The sequence below is a fragment of the Carlito syrichta genome, unplaced genomic scaffold, assembly GCF_000164805.1.
Source record: "Carlito syrichta isolate Samal-C Ts95f unplaced genomic scaffold, Tarsius_syrichta-2.0.1 Scaffold314838, whole genome shotgun sequence".
In the NCBI taxonomy this organism is placed as follows: Eukaryota; Metazoa; Chordata; class Mammalia; order Primates; family Tarsiidae; genus Carlito; species Carlito syrichta.
This window is the reverse complement of record NW_007258934.1, coordinates 530,568-550,361: the sequence shown is the minus strand read 5'-3', so window position 1 is coordinate 550,361 and position 19,794 is coordinate 530,568. Positions and strand designations below refer to the sequence as shown.

The 19,794-nt window shown below is 42.3% G+C and overlaps 1 protein-coding gene across 1 annotated transcript in view; it reads left to right on the top strand.

The window, feature by feature from the left end:
• Positions 1 to 19,794, top strand: part of LOC103274638 (carboxyl-terminal PDZ ligand of neuronal nitric oxide synthase protein-like) — a 113,115-nt gene that overhangs the window by 30,360 nt on the left and 62,961 nt on the right. Inside the window, exons 4-7 of the mRNA XM_021705938.1 lie at positions 1,934 to 2,074; positions 6,962 to 7,164; positions 7,962 to 8,052; positions 10,199 to 10,291. Of these exons, the coding sequence (XP_021561613.1) occupies positions 1,934 to 2,074; positions 6,962 to 7,164; positions 7,962 to 8,052; positions 10,199 to 10,291 (528 nt within the window). The remainder of the gene's footprint in view (positions 1 to 1,933; positions 2,075 to 6,961; positions 7,165 to 7,961; positions 8,053 to 10,198; positions 10,292 to 19,794) is intronic.

The window sequence follows — 19,794 nt, the reverse complement described above, 5'->3', positions numbered from 1 at the left end:
GCTGCCAGTATCCAGTTAGAGATTGACCAATTGTTTGTCAGAAACAACACTGACTTCTGAGAGCCCTCTCAATTCTAATTTTATTATTTTCCTCCTCCTCAAATAGTTTCCTCAGCATTTCTCAAGAAGCACCTTCATCCTACCTTTCATAATACCATGAATATTCATTGGGGCCATCAGTTCTGCCTGATGTGGTTATCCCCACCCCTTAAATCTGGATCGTTTATGACTCTAATGGATGAACGCAAGCATAAGTTGTCCAAATTTACTCTGTTATCTCTTGCTCATTGTGCAAGAAGATTAATGGTTAAAGAACTTGGGAGAAGATTAGAAAAAGGAATCTCTCCTGAATGGCAATCTGACCTGTAAATTCCCTTCTGACTCCTATTCCCTGATTCTTCAAGACCAAGATAGACGTTTTCAATATACAATACATCGTCTGTGCTCACCTGTGCTGTCATTGGTAGAAGCGTCACTACCTTTTCCAAGCAAGGAATTTAGAGACCATTTCCTCATTCTGCTTCTTAGTGACTTCATTCAGACATTTTCTTTATTCCTACAGCTTACTGCTTGATATGTGTTCCTGGTCTTCTCTAGATTTCTCATTTCTAGTGTCTCTCTTTTCTGAGTCTTAAGTGCTGGTGCCAAGATTATGTTCAACATTTGCTCCTCTATTTTTCACTCTTCTAAAAAACCCTTAAGCATGAACACCCTCCTACTCCCTACGCAAAACTCTAGCAGTTTCATTTCCATTTAGGAACCCTCCCCATCTGCCTGCATCCTTTTTCCCATCCTTCCTGGTCCCTTGCTTCTGGATTTGACCTGGTGTCACCAGTCACCTCAGTTTCTTTGTTACTAGACGTTGCCCCACCTTCCTCAAGTGTACCTGCCTATTTAACTCTTCCCACAAGAGCTCTGAAGGTTTGTATTACATTGAGTTCTGTTTAGACCTGGAAAGGGTCTCAGACATAATCTAACCCAATACCATCATTTCACAGAAGGGAAGAGTGATATCCAGAGAGGTTAGGTGGCTTGCTCGAGGACACATAACTAAGAATGCTGTGAAATAGTGTACTGTTCAGTGTGGTTTCTTTGAGGACTTCATGTGAATTGTTCCATTGAACTTCACAAGGTGAGTATGGGATGCGTGGCAGATAGTGAGAGGTGCTGAGAGCTCTGTTAAACATGATTGACTGACTTATTTTCAAGAGAGGTAAATTGAACCTTAGAAAGACAGAATGATTTATCATTTATCTCATTATCATTTCTGGTCTGAGGAAGAAAACCCTAAATTCTTGATTCATGACTCTACTAAATATTGGAAAACTTTTGTTCTTCTTTCTATATATGTGTGTGTGTGTATGTAGATATGAATCATGCTATGTGAACAGTGTTGTGCTTCCGCCACCACCAAGGCAACTTTTAAAAATTGATGCATAATAGATGTGCATATTTGAGTGGAGTACATGTGATAATTGGATACATATATATATATAATGTGTAAAGATCAAATCGGCGTAATTGAGATATTCATCACCTTAAATATTTATCTTTATACTGGGAACATTCTTTGAGTGTCTTTCATCTTCCTACTTGCATGATGTACTATATTAACCATTTAGCGGAATTTATTTTATACTTTTAGCTTGCCATCCACCTCTGCCACTGTTTTTCCTTAAAGAATAGAAAAAGGTTCTAGCACCTGGTTTTTTAAAAATTTCTTCTTTTTTTTTTAAATTATAAAGATGGGTACCATCCAGAGTTAGGTATACAGACGTTGATTATGCAGGTATCCTTGTTGATGAGGTGCTAACACTTGTTTTTAATGTGCTGTGAGAGACAGAAGAAAGGCTACAGAAAGCAGTGGATTATTGTTAGTAGTGGTACTCATTTTGCATCATAAATCACCCCTCCAGGCCCCTTAATCATTTAGGTTATTGTTCAGTTCCCCGTGACCTATCAACATGCTCCCAGTCAGAGAAAAGTGATGGCTGTATTCCCGGGCCTGTCTTGTCTCCTTTCCAGGGAGAAGCTGCCACTCAGGGTCTCCCCGGAGTACACAGGCATCTTCCATGTGAGGGCCTGTTTAACTTGCCCTCTGCCATCATGCTGATCTCTGGGTTCTGTGAACATGACTTCCTCCCACAGAACATCTGTGTGTGGATGAACTTCTCTCCCACCTTCTCAAGGTTCCAGACAGCAATGAACTGGAATTTTTCCTGCCCTAAAGCCCTCCTAATATACAGAAGGCCCCTTTACCATGTTTTCCTGGCTTCATTGGTATTTTATACCCTTCCCAGGTTATTGATATGTGTCCCTGGGTGTAGAACAGAATGGAAGCAACAAAGGAAATGAGGGCAAGCAGTGTGATTAGTGTGGGAAAGAATTTTGTGGGGAGAGATTGCAGGCTTTCCATTGAGGAGCCTGGGAATGTTCCTCATCCTATGAGGTTAATTTCCAATAGGTTTTTCCTCCTCTTCTTGCTTCCTCTTATAAGATGGATGTTACATGCTCATGGAGGAGCTCATTAAACATGTATTGAATGAATGGAGGAGTGAATAAATTTTATTTCCTGGAGCTATGGTTCTGAGCTAGTAAAAAAGACACACAAGTTGGGCAACACAAAAAGCACAGAACCAAAAGTCAGGGGATGAGATTCTAGACATGGGTTTTCTGCTAACGAACCTGGAAAAGTCTTTTACATCCCTGGGCACTGGTTTCTTCATCTATAAGATGAAAATCTTGGTTGACATTTGTGATCCGTAATGTTTCAGACACAAGGATTTCTCTTAATTTTTTTGATGTACTATTTCAGCCATAATATATGAACACCTGATACCTACCACCAGTAGAATTTCCTCTCAAAATACTAGTTTTGATTTTAGTAGCTTTTTTTTTTTTTTTTTTGAGTTGGAGTCTCACTCCATCGTCCAGGTTGGAGTGCTGTGGCACGCTCACGGCCACCCCAGTGTTGACCTGCTGGGCTCCAGCAATCCTTCTGCCTCAGCCTTCCAAGTAGCCAGAACTACAGGCACATGCTATTGCACCTGGCTAATTTTTTATTTAATGTAGAGATGAGGTCTCACCAAGTTGCTCGAGCTGGTCTCAAACTCGTGGGATCAGGCAATCCACTGGCCTCAGCCTCCCAAAGTGCTGGAATTACAGGCTGAGCCACTGAGCCTGGCCTGATTTTAGTAGCCTTTGATTTAGATAGCGATGACTGCAAATAACAATAGCACTTTAATAAGAATATATGTCTTAATTGTTATGATGATAGCTCCACTTATAAAACTATATGATCAAGACGCATTGATTTCATCTGTGGCAATTCTTGATGCAAATGAAAATGTGTAATCACTCTTGTAATATGCTTCCATGGCCCAGAATAGTGTTTCTGAATAGTGTGATCTATATTGCCATGTGCACTAAAGAAATGCCAACTTTTGGCCTTACCTCAGATCTGCTGAATGAACATTTTTAAGGTGTGAGTCTTAGCTTCTGCCTTTTAATTAGGTATTCCAAATGGGATTTAGAATTTGAGTTTTAGAGCTCCTTGATTTTTGGAATTAGACGATACTTTAGTTCTATACTCCATGATACAATGACAATCAGTATTCCTTTCAAAGTAGCTTCTCTAGTTCCTTTAAAGTATTTTGCAGATTATAGAGATTTTTGTTTATACCCAATGTTAGGTAATATGTCTGTTGCTAAATTAAATTATACTGGGACTGAGGTATATAGATGGAAAATAAATTTATCTACCCAGTAGAGAATTCTCATAGATATTCTAGAATTTGGATTCAGTCCCAATTCTGGTTTTGGTCTTGCTGGCATTTCTGAGATCTCATATAAATGAACAATGCAAGTCACTGAGCTACATCTCAGTATCAGAGACTGCCATAGCTCTTGGGGACTCTGTCCTCAGACTTGTTCCATAGGCACAGGAGATGGAACTCAAAGCATTGGGTAGCCCAGAGAACAGAAATTCTTCTACACGACTATCTCCCATGCCTTACTCCTAACTATACCGTAAAATAATTGCAAACAACTTTGACCAATAATGGCAACTCTACATTATGTCATTTAAAGAAGCTTGTATCAAACATAGATAAAGTGCTTCCCACTGTGCTATGAACTGTGAACTGTGTAAAGGAGATCAGATCTTCCTGAAGTCCTTGTACCATGGAATGGAATCCAGGTTTAGTAACTTAAGTTATTACTTTGCGCTAGTATATAGCATCATCTTTTCTCCTGCTCTGTGAATAACCATTGTCAGCTGTGTTCGTTAATTTATTTGACATTCATTTATCACCCTCCTGTGTCCTGGTACTGTTTTCTTGGCTAGAGACATATGTGCAAGTCATATTTCTTGCACTCAAGAAGGGCACAGCTTACTGGGTAAATAAATTATCCAATCAACAGTGAGTAATAAGAGAGGCCTGCATATTGCTGTAGTAACCAAATTGGTGGAGCAATTCCGTGGGAGGATACAGGAAGGGGGAGTTGACCTGGAGACGTCTGAGCAGATATTTCAAGATAAAGCAGGAGTTCACCAGGCAGATGGTTTGTGGGGAGGGCTTTCTAGGCATGGGGAATAGCAAATGCAATTACATGCAAGTGTGGAAAAGTATGGCATCTTTAGCTTGCGTGCGGAGGAGTTCCAGAAATACCCCTTTGCAAGCAGAATTAAAGTGAACTTGCTGTGAGAAGAAATGTGTTTGTTGTACAGTGTTTTCAGACTTTGTATCATTTTATTGTGGTAAAATATAGACCACAGAGAATTTACTATTTTAACCATTTTTAAAGGTGTACAGTTTAGTGGCATTAAGTGCATTCACATTTCTGTACAACCATCACTACCATCCATCTCCAGAACTTTTTATCTGGTAAAACTGAAACTCTGTGCTCATTAAACATTAACTCCCCATCACCCCTTCCTGTCAGCCCTTGGCAACCACTGGCTCTATGAATTTCACAACTCTAGGAGCCTCATTTAAGTGGAATCATAAAATATTTTCCCTTTTGTGACTGGCCTATTTTACTTAGCATAATGTTTTCAAGATTCTGTCCATGTTGTAATGTGTTAGCATTTCTTTCCTTTTTAAGACTGAATAATATCCCATTGTATGCATATGCCAAATTTTATGAACTTATTCATCTATTGATGGACAGTTGGATTGCTTCCACCTTTTGGCTATTGTATATAATGATGCAGCGAAATAGGTGTACTTAGATTTCGTATCTTTCTACCTAAACGCTCAGATAATAAGTATAAATCGACTTACTGCAAACCCTTGATAAGATCGTACCTTTGGTTGAGGTACTTACAGTTTTGCGGAGGAGATGTGCTCACACTCATGAAAGCAAGACTCTAGGCAGAATATGGTTAAGATGCCCAGTGGCACTGTCAGAATTCACATAAGCATCATGAGACAGTCAGAAGGAGCTAGGCAAAATGAATTTATGGTTAGAAATTTTGGAAGACAGTGTGGCGATTTCTGAAAGAACTAGAAATTGACCTACCATATGACCCAGCAATTCCCCTATTGGGAATATACCAGAAGGAACTCAAATAATTCTACAAAAAAGATACCTGCACATGCATGTTTGTTGCAGCTCTATTCACAATAGCAAAACATGGAACCAACCATGCTGCCCATCACAGCTGGACTGGATTAAAAAAATGTGGTACATTACACAATGGAATATTATGCAGCCATAAAGAAGAACAAAATCATGAACTTCACAGCAACCTGGTTGAACTTAGAGTCTATAATACTGAGTGATCTTTCTCAGGAACAAAGATCTGGGTATCACATGTTCTCACTCATAAGCGGACCTTGAAAAATTATCATAATACTATAAGAAAGGGATTGGCAGTTGTGGGAAACTGCCAGGGGAGTGGGGGTAGAATTGGCAGTTGAGGGAAACTGCCAGGGAAGGGAGGGGCACACCTCATTAACAAGGGTACCTGCATAATGAACATTTGTATTCCTAACCCTGAATTGTACCCCACATCTTTAAAATTAAAAAAAGAAAAACAAAAAGAGAGCATGCTTTGCGTGAAGCAGGTGAGAGAATATATCACTAGCCAGATTATCTGTGGCTAGAATAACTGAGGAACCAAGGATCCTGAAAGTGTGTGTGTGTGTGTGTGTGTGTGTGTGTGTGTGTGTGTGTGTGTGAAAAATCAAGTGTTGTCCAACATTCAGGGATTCTTTAGGGAGCTACATTATTGTTGTAAAAATAGATTGTTAAATGTATGCGGAACCTCTGATAGCCCCAGTCCTTCCCCCCAGCTCCAAGAAAGTAATTCTATTTCTTCTGTTTCTGAAGTACAGTCTCAAGCCCATGGCTGGGCTAATCTCTTCATTAGATGTTCATCTCAGCTGTTTCACCACTCTGCTGTTGGCCGACCTCGTGCTTCCCATTTTCGGAAACACAGTGACTGGGACCCAGACATACAGGGTTAGAAGGCGGTTTGGGAAGTGGAAACATGAAGCACTGGGGATGATCAGAAAGTAGGCTTCTGGTCTGTCAGCTCTCTGACTTCTAGCCAGTATTTGTACTCATGCCTCTCTTTGTGTGTTTGGACCTTCCACCCAGCTTTCCCTTCCTGGGCCCCAGTGGTGGGCACAGTGCACTAAGTTCCAGGGCCACTATTCCAAAACAAGGTACCAAGGCTCTGTTTATGAACCCCACATGCTTTCCCTTGGTCTTTCCAGTCTGCTGTTGGTGTTCCAGGACTTGCATTGTTTTTTTCCTAAAAGGTCAAGTCCTGTAGGGCTTAATCTGTCCTTGCTTGTGGGGGTCCGGCCAGCAAAGCGAATGTATCAGCTTAGCCTGGCCGTGATAGAGGAAGGGCCAGGTCTGTTGGCACACATTACAGGGCTGGCCTTGGCTTTTTGGGAGGCTGGCCTGAGCCACAGACGGTGGCACCAGCAGTCCTCTTGTTCTTTAGCCCCTGGCAAAGCCTGAGCAGATTGGATTCCTGTCCTGCGGAACACAGATGCTTCCTCCCGAGCCCGCCAGCCCAGGCAGTGCTCCACCTTGGAGCAGCTCAGTCCGGGAAAAAGGAGGCCTTCTGTCCAAGAGCCCCTTTCTTCTCTTTTCTTGTGGCTATTCCATTGTCTTCTCTGTCCAAATTCATTTTCTCTTCCCACGGTGAGCACAATAATATGTTGTCCGGGTAAAGCATAATTGCCGTATAAACAAATGGCTTAATGATAATAAATATTTAAGCATTTTCAGGCACTTGATTGCCTTTCATTTCCATGGTTTCCAACAGAATTGCAATTCTAATTCTTCGGTTGGAAAGGGTATGAGACATCTGACCAGCAGTGGAGTAGACGCAGAGTGTGTCCAACCTAAGGGCCCTTATGGCGGCTGTATCGGGCCTTGGAGGTCTGTTTCCTGCTCTCTTGTCCCTCTTCATTTTGAAGTCCGGAGCATTCCACCAGCTGTTATAAGAAATACCTGTGAGGTTCTGGGAGAAATCATTTGGTCGTGGTTTTCCGTGCAATCACTGTGCCCACAGACACTGAAAGGGCCCTCTGGGAATGTGTGTACAGTGATGGAAGTAGAGGCTCTTTCCCAGTTCCAAAGATAAAGTTTAGTTGCATTTTTGAGCTTTTAAAATGAAGATAGTAAAAGGTATGGCCAAGCTTGTCAAAATACTAACTGTAGAAATAGTTAAGGTTTCAGATCCACAAGCAAGGAACTGGCTGCGCACCTCTTGCCAGGCTTGGGTGAGGCATCATGATCAAATAAAGGTCTCAAGAGAGTGAAACCAATAAGGAGGTGGGCCAAACAAGCAATATGGCCAACCACAAGAATCTTCCAGAAATAGAAGGCATTTAAGGCTATGGTGTAGTAGGCAGTATGTTCTCTAAAACCAGGACCGAGGAGAATGATATAGTGCTTTGCAAAGACAGGTACTTGATATTCTGCTTTGATTTTAGTTCTAGAAAAGAGAAGTATGTGGAGCATGTGAAAGTGACATACTGGAAGAGACCAAAGACAGTAAAACAATTGAGAACCAACCTGTTTAGGGTAGGTTTTGTCTTCCTCTGAGTGTTTCTGGGATTCTGCTGTACTCTTAACTTCCACCTGACTTCATCAAAACATACTCTCCTATACTCCCTTGACTGGCAGGAACAGCCTGATTTTAGTGACTTGTTTAGAAGGGAGGTGTGGCTGGAAGGTTATGGTTATTAAAGCTCAAGCGAGTGAAGGTAAATGCAGGTGTGGTCAGGAAATGCAAGTAGTTTACCTCTCCCAGTAGGCGCAAGGCCAAAGTCAGCCGACTTGCAGATTGTCAGGCCGGTTCTCCCACTCAGAGGTCATTTTAGTTCACCTAGCACTGCAGCTGAGAAGAATGCTGCAGTCAGGGTGACACACTGTGAATCGGAACTGTGTCCCCAAGTGCATGCCAGTCAGAACAATGCCAGCCTTCACTGGTTTGTGGCTGCTGATTGAGAGAGGAGTTTGTTACATGGCTGAGACCCTGTTCTACCTGAGTCATACTCCAATGCAGATGACTTTTCTCCTCCCCATTCCATCAGATGTACCTTCGTCTCCTTCTTTACTCTCTACTCTTAATTGACTTAGGGTTCTCAGGCTGAAGCAGGTTTCTTCTGTCTCCTGTGTGTTTGCTGCTCTGGTTTGCTCTTCTCTGAAGCCCCCTTGGTAAAAAGGAGAGCTGTTCACAGGGTAGAGTGGAGGTGGGGAAAGTGACCACCAAACTGGGGAGTGACGTAGAATACTGTCGCCTGGAGACTCAAATGAACTGTGATCCAGAACTTGCTCTGACAGTCTGATGACAGATATTTTACCTCAGTTAGTGAGGTCGTATTCTTGTCTATAAGAAACAGACAGCCAAGGAGCATCAACACTAACTCTGTGCAACAGAGTAAGAAGATCACTGAGATTTTAGTGGAGGGGAGACTTTAGATAGTAGGAGCTCTAAGCTGAGTTCTTGACATCAGAGTATTAAAAGGTATGGCCAGGGAAAGGTTCTGGATTTCTGATGAGATTTTCCAAATTGGCTATGTTTTTATCTCATTACAGTAGATTAAGTTCTTTTCTATCAACCCACTAACTGTAGAAGTAATTAGACTTTAGATGAGCAGTCAAGGAGCGAGGTGCCTTTTACCAGATTTAGGTGGTAGCATGGTGGGAGAAGGTCTTGAGTGTAAAAGGTTCCAGAGAAGAGGACCTGTGGGTTGGCTCTGGGTCCTGTGTTACTCATTTTTAAATCTGTAGCCCAGATGTGTGATTACAGAGTTTGCCATTTAATTTTGCTGGGTGATCTTTGGTAGTAAGATGGGGACCAGAAAAAAAAATGGCTTCAATAAACTGAGGAAGTGCTCAGAATGAAGTTCACGGTGGAAAATGGAGAATTATATTACTGGCTTTGGATAACTACACAGTATAATAAGTGGCTATGAATGAACAAATGTTAACAGAAAGAGCTGGGGCTGAAGATGAGGCCAACATCATCAGCAGTGTAGGGCTGTGGTTGGAGCATCCCTGCCCAGGGCTGCAAATAAGACTTTACAATACAGGAATTGTGAGGCAGTGCCCTCCCTTACAACTATCACTGGTCATATCTTTTCTAGAATATTCTCTAGCTCCAAAGTCTTCAGGCTAATAGACTTACAGAATGACCCACAGATAAGAGTTTGGAGATTGAGCTTACGGAGAATAACTTAGAATTCATATATTTTAGTGTATAAAAACCCTTATGTGGAGGTTGATACCAGCTCTCAATCTTCTTTGAGATGGAAGAGATTTCAGCAACATTTGGTTAGACACTAGGAGTACTTTCTTGACAGTGTAAGTCATCAAATGGTAGAATGAGTTATTGAGTGAAGATTCTGGTTTTTGATGGGATTTTTCAAAGTAGGCTATGTTTTCATTTCATGAGTGTAGACTGGGTCCATTTCTATGGCCCTAACTGATGGCTGAGAGGTGGAATTGACCACTCAGCGTCCCTTTTCAGCCCAGAGTTTGCCTGAGCTCCTGCCTGCAGACATCCATCTCCTCTCACATCCCCTGAGGTGCTTCCCATCCCCAGAACTGTACCAGCTCCCCCTACCTGTCTGTGGTTCTCTTTTCCAGACCATGGGCTCACTGGGCCTATGTAGACACACTGGTCTAATTGGATTGCATTTCTTTGTTTTCTTCTCACTTGCAGTATGAGTTTAAAGCCAAGAACATCAAGAAGAAGAAAGTGAGCATTATGGTTTCAGTGGATGGAGTGAAAGTGATTTTGAAGAAGAAGAAAAAGGTAAGTGGCTCTGAACCAGAAACTGTGATAAAGAGGGCAGCAGGGAAGATAGGTATGGGAAACCTTTTCCTTCTAGTCCACACTCTAGACAGAATCCCTCCCTTGTCTGGCAAGCTCTTTTGCTTTGGCCAGCAACAGTGTTGAGAAGTTGCAGCGGAGTGAAGAATGAGGCAGGGCCAACCAGTTGACTCAATCCATCCTAGTACCACAAGTGACAGGAGTCACCACCTAAATCCCTGCCTTCATACCCTCTTTTCCATTTTCATACTTTTACCTTTGATCCTTGATCTTGTGAAATATTTTCGACTTAAGTGACAATAAGTAACAGAGTTCAGTGCGATGAGAGAACAAAAAGAGGCTCCTTCAGCAGCTATCCCTCTTTGTGGTTCCCGTTGTGTGTCCTTGTGTCCTCCTGTCATGCCACATTCAAATAGTCCCTCAGGACACAGCCACCGCTGCTGTTCATTGTGCAGGAAGAGTGGGGTGTGGCCAAGGTGGAGGGGAGAGGAGGAGACCGATACATACCACGGGCATTCTTCTGAGTTGGGGTGAGACAAGCAAGCAAGCAAGTGAGCATATGTTGTTTAAACATTCATCTGTTTTGTGTCTGTTGTATGTGTTATGGCAGAGTAATGTCAACCCCTTGGAGAGGCTAGATTCATGTGGAGGGGGGGATGTGTGTTTTCAAAGAGCAACAGAAAAGAGCTTGGCTTGTTGATGATACTTGTAGAGTCTTTGTTTTCTGTTTCTTGACTCTGATGATGCCTTTGTTTCTATTTATGATGCCTTTGTTTTACACTTATTCATGATCTTACCACAGCATGATCCTAGATCGACCTCCTGAGCTTCCTTTGTTTCCAAATCTAAGTTGCTCTTAATTCACACAGGACTCAAGAGCTTGGAGACTTAATGGGGAGAGTGTGGAGGTTACAGAAGGTAAAGACAAATACATCATAATAGGCAACACAAATTTGGAGAATCCTGTGGTTGAGAGGGATCTAAAGAGAAGACTTACATCTTCTCTGTAGCATCTTCTCTAAAGACATTGTCCAATGTGTGATTGGACACCTTGAGTGATGAGAAATTTACTACTTCCTGAGGCAGCTGCTTCCATCTCTGCACAGCTCCGGACTTTTATAAAGGTCTCCTATATATTAATCCAGAACTTATTCTCTCATGTTCCCTAAATATCTTTATTGGTGATTATATAAAGAAAGTCTTTTATGGCTAGGAGGTTGGAAGTATGTAGAAAAAAACAGACATCTGTTTATAAAGAACTAACTTCTTCAAAATTCAAGTGTGTAGAATTTGCAGTAGTGTATTAAATATGTTGACTTTTATCAGCCTCCGTAATGGGGACCATGGCCCTCATCTTGTTCTTACCCTGGGACATCTCTTTTGCCTTCTCCCACATAGATGTACACTGTGGTTAGCCATGGGACAATTTTTTACAGCATTGGCCTCCCAGAAGCTCTTGAGCAGGAGAGTTGCAGAAGCAAGCTGAGGCCTATCAAGTCCCTGGACCCCAGTGGAAGAAATGATGGATGACAACAATGTGAATTTGGACAAGAGATAGTCTAAGAGGAAAGAAAATGGGCCAGCGCAGTCCAAGCTTATGATGCATCACACCAGGATGAGCCCCAGCTTGGCTTTTGTCCTGTGTCAGATTGCTTTGCTCAGCCCTTCCTTTGAGGGGACTGGTGGCTGAATGCCCTCATGTGCCAGTGGATAAAATGATTGCGTTTGTGGGCGCTTTCCAGGCTGCGTGATGCTTTCACACCCATTATCACCTATCCCTTCATCAGTCTTTCTGGACGTTTTTCTTGGTCAGTATTCATGGCACCCAGTCAGTCACCTGGGGAAAGTAGCCACACAGATGTGTTCCTCACTGAACTGCCTGCTTCCTTGCCAGGGGTTGAGCTGTCAGCCATTCAGAGTCAGAAACTCAGACTCATCAGTTTTGAAGCTATGAACCTTAGGATGCTAACTCACACTAACACAACTCCAAGGAGGCTGGGTTTCTTAATTCCCTCTGAGAAATGGAACAGCCTCCCAGACCAGATACCCATATTAGCCTGACAAGTACATCTTCTTTCCATTGGAGGCAGGTGATGGCAGAAGGCGAATTATCAGAGGTAAGTGGCAGAATGAACAAGTCAGCTTTTTGTATGACAGGCATGTTTGCAGGTCTTGGGCTCTGCAATCAGTGTGTCCACTGGATGTGCACAGCAGTCCTATTGGGAAGATGCTGTTCCTGGAGTCTGTTCCATAGACCTTTCCAGGATTTTCCACCGTGACACTCTAGCTTCTGTATATTCATAGCTAACACTCTCAGAATCTCCTCACTACCCCAATGCACGTCCCTTTCTGACATTGTTTTTATTAGTCTTCCTTTAGGATACTTTTATTTTGTTTTGTTTTATTTTATTTTGAGTTGTGGGGCACATGTGAGGATTAACTATATAAGTAAATGTATGCAGGTGAGGTTTGGGCTTCTAATGGGTCCTCTCTCCCCCGAGAGTGAGCTTGGTACCCTGTGTGTTGTCATGTGCCCTTATCCCTTTTCCCTCTTTCTCTCCCTCCTTCAGTGTCCATGTGTGTTGTTCCCACCTTTGCGCTCATGTGACCAGTGATCAGGGCCTGCTTATGAGTGAGAACATGAGGTATTCAGTTTTTGTTTGTTTGTTTCTATGACAATTCAGTTAGTTTGATGGTATCAACCTGCATCCATGTTGCTGCAAAGGACATGATTTTGTTCTTCTTCACTGCTGTGTATGTAATATTCCATCTTTATCCAGTCTACTTTTGATGGGCATCTGGAATGGTTCCATGTTTTTGCTATTGTGAAGAGCGCTACAATGAACATATGTGTGTGGATGCCTTTTTGGTAGGATGATATATTCCCAGAAGTGAGATTGCTGGATCATATGGACATTTAATTTTTAGTTCTTTGAGGAAAATGTCACACAGCTGCTCCCCATTGCTCAAATTACTGCCTGAGCTCCATCTTCTGTCAGATCAGTGGTGGCATTATTATAGCACTCATCCTATTGTGAACTGCACACGCAAGGTATCTAGGTTGTATGCTCCTTATGAAAATCTAATGCCTGGTGGGCTGAAGTGGAGCTGAGGTGGTGATGCTAGCACTTGGGAGCAGCCACAAATACAGGTTAACATCAGCAGTGAGGTTTGACTACACAGAGACCATAATAAATCAATTGCTTGCATACTCATATCAAAACTTCAGTTGTACAGCTGCATCTGGTGGCAGGCTTTAAGACAGAATCTGACACTTACTTTAGTCCACACGTGGTCTGCCCATTATTTTATTTACCACTTTCATCAGCACCTCTTCTTTTTAATGGTGAGTTGTATAATTATTTTGTTTTATATTACAATGTAATAATAATAGAAATAAAGCGCACAATAAATGTTATGTACTTGAATCATCCTGAAACCGTGTCGTCCCCTCCCCCTCGCTGCCGCTACGTTGAGGAAAAATTGTCTTCCATGAAACCAGTCCCTGATGCTGAAAATTTTGGGAACCGCTGCCTTAGAGGACAATCTTACTCCCCACCTCACTGTCTGCTCCGTGAATTGTTTACCATATGTGGTGGCATCCCCATTCTGCATAGGAGAAAACTGAGGTCAGATTACACAACACAGAGGGCAGCGGCGTGCTGAGGTATTGCCTGGGAGAGAAGCCACCCCCTTCCACTAAGTACATAAACACTAAGCTGGAGTAGCATCTCCCTGAGGGAGTGCATGGGACCTTGTGACTCACTTTGAAACTCCATCCTTGATCATTGACAGTGTGGGTTCACCCTCCTGCTGGCTCAGAAAAGAGGTGATGTAGCAGGTCTTTCCTGGAGCTGATTCTTCTGACACCAGGCTTGGGAAAAGGGGGACACCCATCTTGTTTCCTCCACCCACGCTTGGTGTCCGTTTCAGGGCCATGGCTGTGATTTGGATAATGCCTTTAATCAGGGGGTTTATTTTACACTGTCTCTGACAGATGAATGCATGTTCACAGCAATCAGCCTTTTTGTCATCTTGTTCCAATGTAACAGCCCTCTGGCATTTAGTGCTGCCACCACACTCACACCCACAGACACATACTCTTTCTCTCTGCCTATAGAACTGAGAGGGGGTGAGAGTAGACATGCCATAGTGTAAATGCACAGTTATCTCCCAGGAGATGGAACAGTTGGCAGATTTCACTGACAGCCATTATGATTAGTTCAAGAACTGGAGCTCTTGCCAGGTAGCTGCAGGTGTAGAAACAGCCATGGCTTATATTCAGCCATGAGTCAGTGGTATCACGTACAGCCTGACATTCCCTACTGGTCGGTACCTGTTCTAGACTAGTTGGTAAAAATGTTGAGTAGTCCTCTCTCTTCCCATAGACAGCATGTTGATTTTCATTGGGTCAGCATGATAGGCTGGCGGAGACCTTGGCTGAGATGAGAGCCTTGAGTTTTAGTTTCTGGCTCTACCCTTCCTGGCTATGTGCCTCTGAGTAAGTGATTTTGCCTCTCTGAGCTTCAGCTATAAAGTGAAGAGTTGAATTAAATGATCACTTTAACTTTTTACCCTCAGTTACTCTGTGCCAGCTCTGGAACCATACCTTTTGAGATAGATAGATCAAAATAGAAGAAGAAGATAGATAGACAGATAGATAGATCGATCAAAATAGAAGAAGATAGATAGATAGGTAGATAGATAGATAGATAGATAGATAGATAGATAGATATAGATATAGATATAGATATATCACCTGTAGGTATTTGGGACTTTTTTTTTTTTTTTTTTTAATTGGAACCTCACTCTGTCTCCCAGACTGGAGTGCAGTGGCACACTCACTGCCACACCAGTGTTGACCAACTGAGCTCTGACGATCCTTCCACATTAGCCTTCCAAGTAGCCAGAACTACAGGAGCGCACTACCATGCCCGGCTAATTTTTTATTTATTGTAGAAATGAGGTCTTGCCAAGTTGCCCGGGCTCGTCTCAAACCCATGGGCTCAGGCAATCCTCTCATCTCGGCCTCCCAAAGTGCTGGGATTACAGGCTGAGCCACCAAGCCCGGCTGGTATTCAGGACTTTGAGAACCTACTGGATTATAGAGAAAGCAGAGCCAGGAAGCAGAGCAAGTTGCTGTGTTGTTGTTTCCCAGTTCTCTAGGATGGGAAGAGACCTTCTGAGGTCCAACACTTCCCGAAGCAGCCACCCAGTCCTCTCTCTCCTAGCCTGTCTATACCTGGCGAATGGTGGTGTGCTTTCTGACTAGCTGAGGAGAAAATCATATTTACAGGAAGTCCCCACCTTCCAGTGAACTTAAGGGTAGGGGCCATCTTTGTAAGCCCACCACTTGTCATATGTTTTTAATAATCATGGCTGTTTGCCAGCTGGATGAATGAACATTGTGTGTGATAATACTATATCATGAAATAATAAATACTTACCAATTGGGTCAAATGAAGTCTAGCTTGTTACTTTTATCACACTCCCTCCCTCTTTCTCCTCCTCCCAATCTGCCAGTTTTAAAAAAAATAAGGATGAGAGACTTTTGCAAACATAGAAAGCCTTCAGTAGAAATGGTTAATTTCCCTAGTATTCATATGACTTGTTTAGGTGACTCTAATCTTCAGGCGCATTGCACTAATGTAGACAGTAGTCACATGTATTATAATCGTCTCTCACTGAGATGTAAAAAACATCTTTTTGGTTATATTAACAAGTCTCTAAAAATGTTGACATCTTGAACTGATGCCAGCAGATAATTAATCTCAAATTCCTTATGAATCTTAGGTTGAATTTATGGTGTGAATCCAGTTACTAAGATAATTAGCTTTACTTTGATGTCTCTCAATTAGTACATTTTTTCCAACTCTCAACTAGGACCAAGTAATTATCTTTTCTGTGTATATATAATGACTATTATGACACTGGAATCTCACTGTTGCACCATTTGCTAGGGAGTAGAATCCTGAATAAGAAAGATTAGTCTTGAACTTTGTCAAAGGGATTTTTCTAATAAAGGACCCAGAGGTCTTCAGTTCACGTGTTTTCTCTTATAAACCAGTAACTTTGTTGGGCTGCACCAAGGCAACATTCTAAAAAGACTCCATCATTCTCATTAATAAATATGCACTGTGTGTCTACTAAGAAACAGTATAGGTTATATAGGTATATTGATATGGACCCTTTCCAACAAAATTATCTTTTGGCACTATATGCATACATAGGTCTATTGCAGCTCTTATAGGATTGCATTATAGTTGTTTATCTCTTCTCTCCAGAGGTTGTAAGTCTTTAGGGTGCAGGGATCATGTTTTCTCTTACTCATCTGTGTTGGAATAATTGGTAAAAATGTTGGGTAGTCCTCTCCTCCCATAGACAGCATGTTGATTTTCACTGGGTCGGCATGATAGGCTGGATGGAGCCCTCAACTGAGATGAGAATCCTGATTTCTGGTCTTGGCTCTACTGTTCCTGACTATGTGGCTCTAAGGAAGTGATTTTGCCTCTCTGAGCTTCAGCAATAAAGTGAAGATTTGGGAAAAACTTATTTCATCTGCTTGGGAAGGTAAAAGATAAGGGGGATAAAACTGATGTAAGCTGGGCTCGATGGCTCAGCCTGTAATCCCGCGCCTTTGGGAGGCTGAGGTGAGTGGATTGACTGAGCCTGCGGGTTCGAAACCCACCTGGGCAGCGAGACCTCATCTCTACAATAAATCAAAAAATCAGCCGGGCGTGGTAGCACATGCCTGTAATTCCGGCAACTTGGAAGGCTGAGGCGGAAGGATCGCCAGAGCCCAGCAGGTCGAGGCTGCGGTGGCCGGGAGCGGCCGCTGCACTCCAGTCTGGGCGACAGAGTGAGACTCCAACTCAAAAAAAACCCCCAAAAAACAAAAAAACTGATGTAAATCATTACACACTAAGATGATACTGAGAACAGCTAATAATAATAGCTAACAATGATATTGAGTACTTACTGTTTTCCAGGCCTTGTTTGCTGTACTGTACACTTATTAAATCCTCACAGTCATCCTATTAGATAGATCCCATTTTTATGCTCATTCTGCAAAAGAAGATTGAACAACTTGTCTGACATCTCAAAGCTATCAGTGATAAAGTCAGGGTTTGAACCAGGTCTGTCTTGCTCAGATCCCAGGCAGGTTCTTCCCATTCCTTTGTTGCTGTGTGTGTATGTTCATCTCCTTGGACTCCTTTAGATAAAAACTACTGTATGGGAAATAGGAAATGCCTAATTTATCTGGGGTCTTTAACTTCTAACTTGTACTCTGTCATGGGTGCAATACATCACAAGGAAAATTTTTTCCTGCCTAAACAGTAGAGTTAATTACTTTGGAAACTTAGGACTGAGTTCTAATTGGGTAAGAATAGGAAGCACTTGGAATTATAGAACCAGAATTAGGGGAGAGGACTGAAGAAATGATCTGGGCTGGGTGTGGTGGCTCACGCCTGTAATCCTATCACTTTGGGAGACAGAAGTGAGAGAATTACTTGAACCCAGTAATTCGAGATCAGCCTAGGCTACATAACTGAGACCTTTTCTCTACAAAAATCAAAAAATTAGTTGGGCATGGTGGCACGTTCCTGTAGTTCCAGCTATTCAGGAGGCAGAGGCAGAAGGATTACCTAAACCCAAAAGATTGAGGCTGTGGTGAGCGATGAGCCTAAGCGACAGAGTGAGATCCCAACTCAAAAAAAGTAAAAAGAAGTAATTTGGTATGATTTCCTATTGGATTAGATATGGCAACAGAAGATGAGCGGTCCAATGATTATTGACAGAGCCAGGGTGTGAATCTAAGCTTTAAACTCAGACCAGTCTTCTTTCCACCATATTGTGTTTCTTGGCCTTCTTTATTTTCTACTACTTTTAAAACAGGCCTACTAGGAATTGCATGCATTATGCAAGGATATATTAGCACTTGAATTTGGAAATACATTTTCCTATGTCCACAGGTTATACCTGAAGAAGGGAGATAGCTTTTTTTTAGCCGAATTCCATTTTGTCTAGAAGCATGGAGAACTTGTCCAGCTGAGTTTATAGGGCCTTTGCACAGGTTTTTTTTTTTTCCTTTAAGTCACCATTGCTGATAAGTGTGTGAATAATGCTGCATGAATAATTGTGAAGCTTGCAGACTTTATGATATACCTACTGATAATCTCCAGTAGGGACAGGAAATAAATATCAGTGCAAATTTCTTCTCTACTTCTCCATTCTCTGGGAAGGGCTTCAAAGATGCCATACCCATTTATAGGTTCTAAAAGGAAGCAGGCCACTGTGACGATTATTCCTGACTCTGTTTTCTCTTTCTGGCACTGTTCCAGTCAGACTTACCTCTAAACCAGTTCCCACATAACATTCTTTGCCAGAATCTTTTAGAATGATACCATGGCTATGAATTTTCATGGAGGACTTACTATTTGTGCTTAATGGATAAAGAGAAGAAAGATCCTATATTGAGAATGTGCTTACCTGATTCAGTGGTCTTATAAAACCCCCACAGCAAGCCCTTTATCCACTTCCTCCATGGAAGGCAAAAAGCTTCCTGGCAGTGGGGAGTGAAGACTTTGGTTTCATCATTTGCAGTAGCAAAGAGACCATGAGACTAGAGGTAGCCGGATTGGATTTTATTTACCACTGGACAAGATGGCCTTGGAGGGAAATAAGTTAACTTCTCTGAACCTTGTTGTTCATCTTTAAGATGGAGATCAATTTAATAATCTAAAAGAAAGTGTTATGCAGAAGTTTTTTTCCTAAATGGAGAAAAGGTCTTTTTTCCCCATAACAATTAGGAAACTTCTTGTGAGAATTAAAATTGAAGCAGATAAAGATGATTTTCCTATGCTATCTTTTCATTTTCTGTTTTAGTTTAGGTCCTCTGAGAAGCCACTGTCAAGACTGTTAAATTCCTGAGGGAGAACATGGGGAAGCTCTGGAAAAGACTGGAATAGCTGTCAAACTGTAGGGTGATTCTGTCAGAAGGAGGGAAGGAAGGAAGGATGGTCAAGGAAAGCTCTTAGATGTGGTGTAGTCTAAGGGAGGGTTGGCAAGGCCTTGGGGAGTTCTGACGCCCACTTTGTCTGTCAGGGCATCCCCACATCTCCCAGAACAGGCCTGCCTCGCTATCCCTCCAAGCTCAGTTATTGACTGGAGCAGCCAAGGGAGAGTATGACCCCCTGAGGGAATGCGATGATGCATTTCAGAGTGCAGCACTTGAGACCCTTGGTGAGGCCTCCCTGTAATTGGAGGTCTGTGGACTCTACTCCTGTGACCACACCTTCCTTTCTCCCTCCAGGAAATGCTGACTAGCCATTATATGAAATGGAGCCTATCTTAAAGTTAAGCTTCTCTATTCCACTGACTTTTGAAATTACCTTGGAGTAAGGAATTGGTGAAGAAAGAGAGAATAGAGGTGCAGAGGAAAGGGATAGAGTGAGATAGGTAATAAACTCTGGTTTGGAGACATC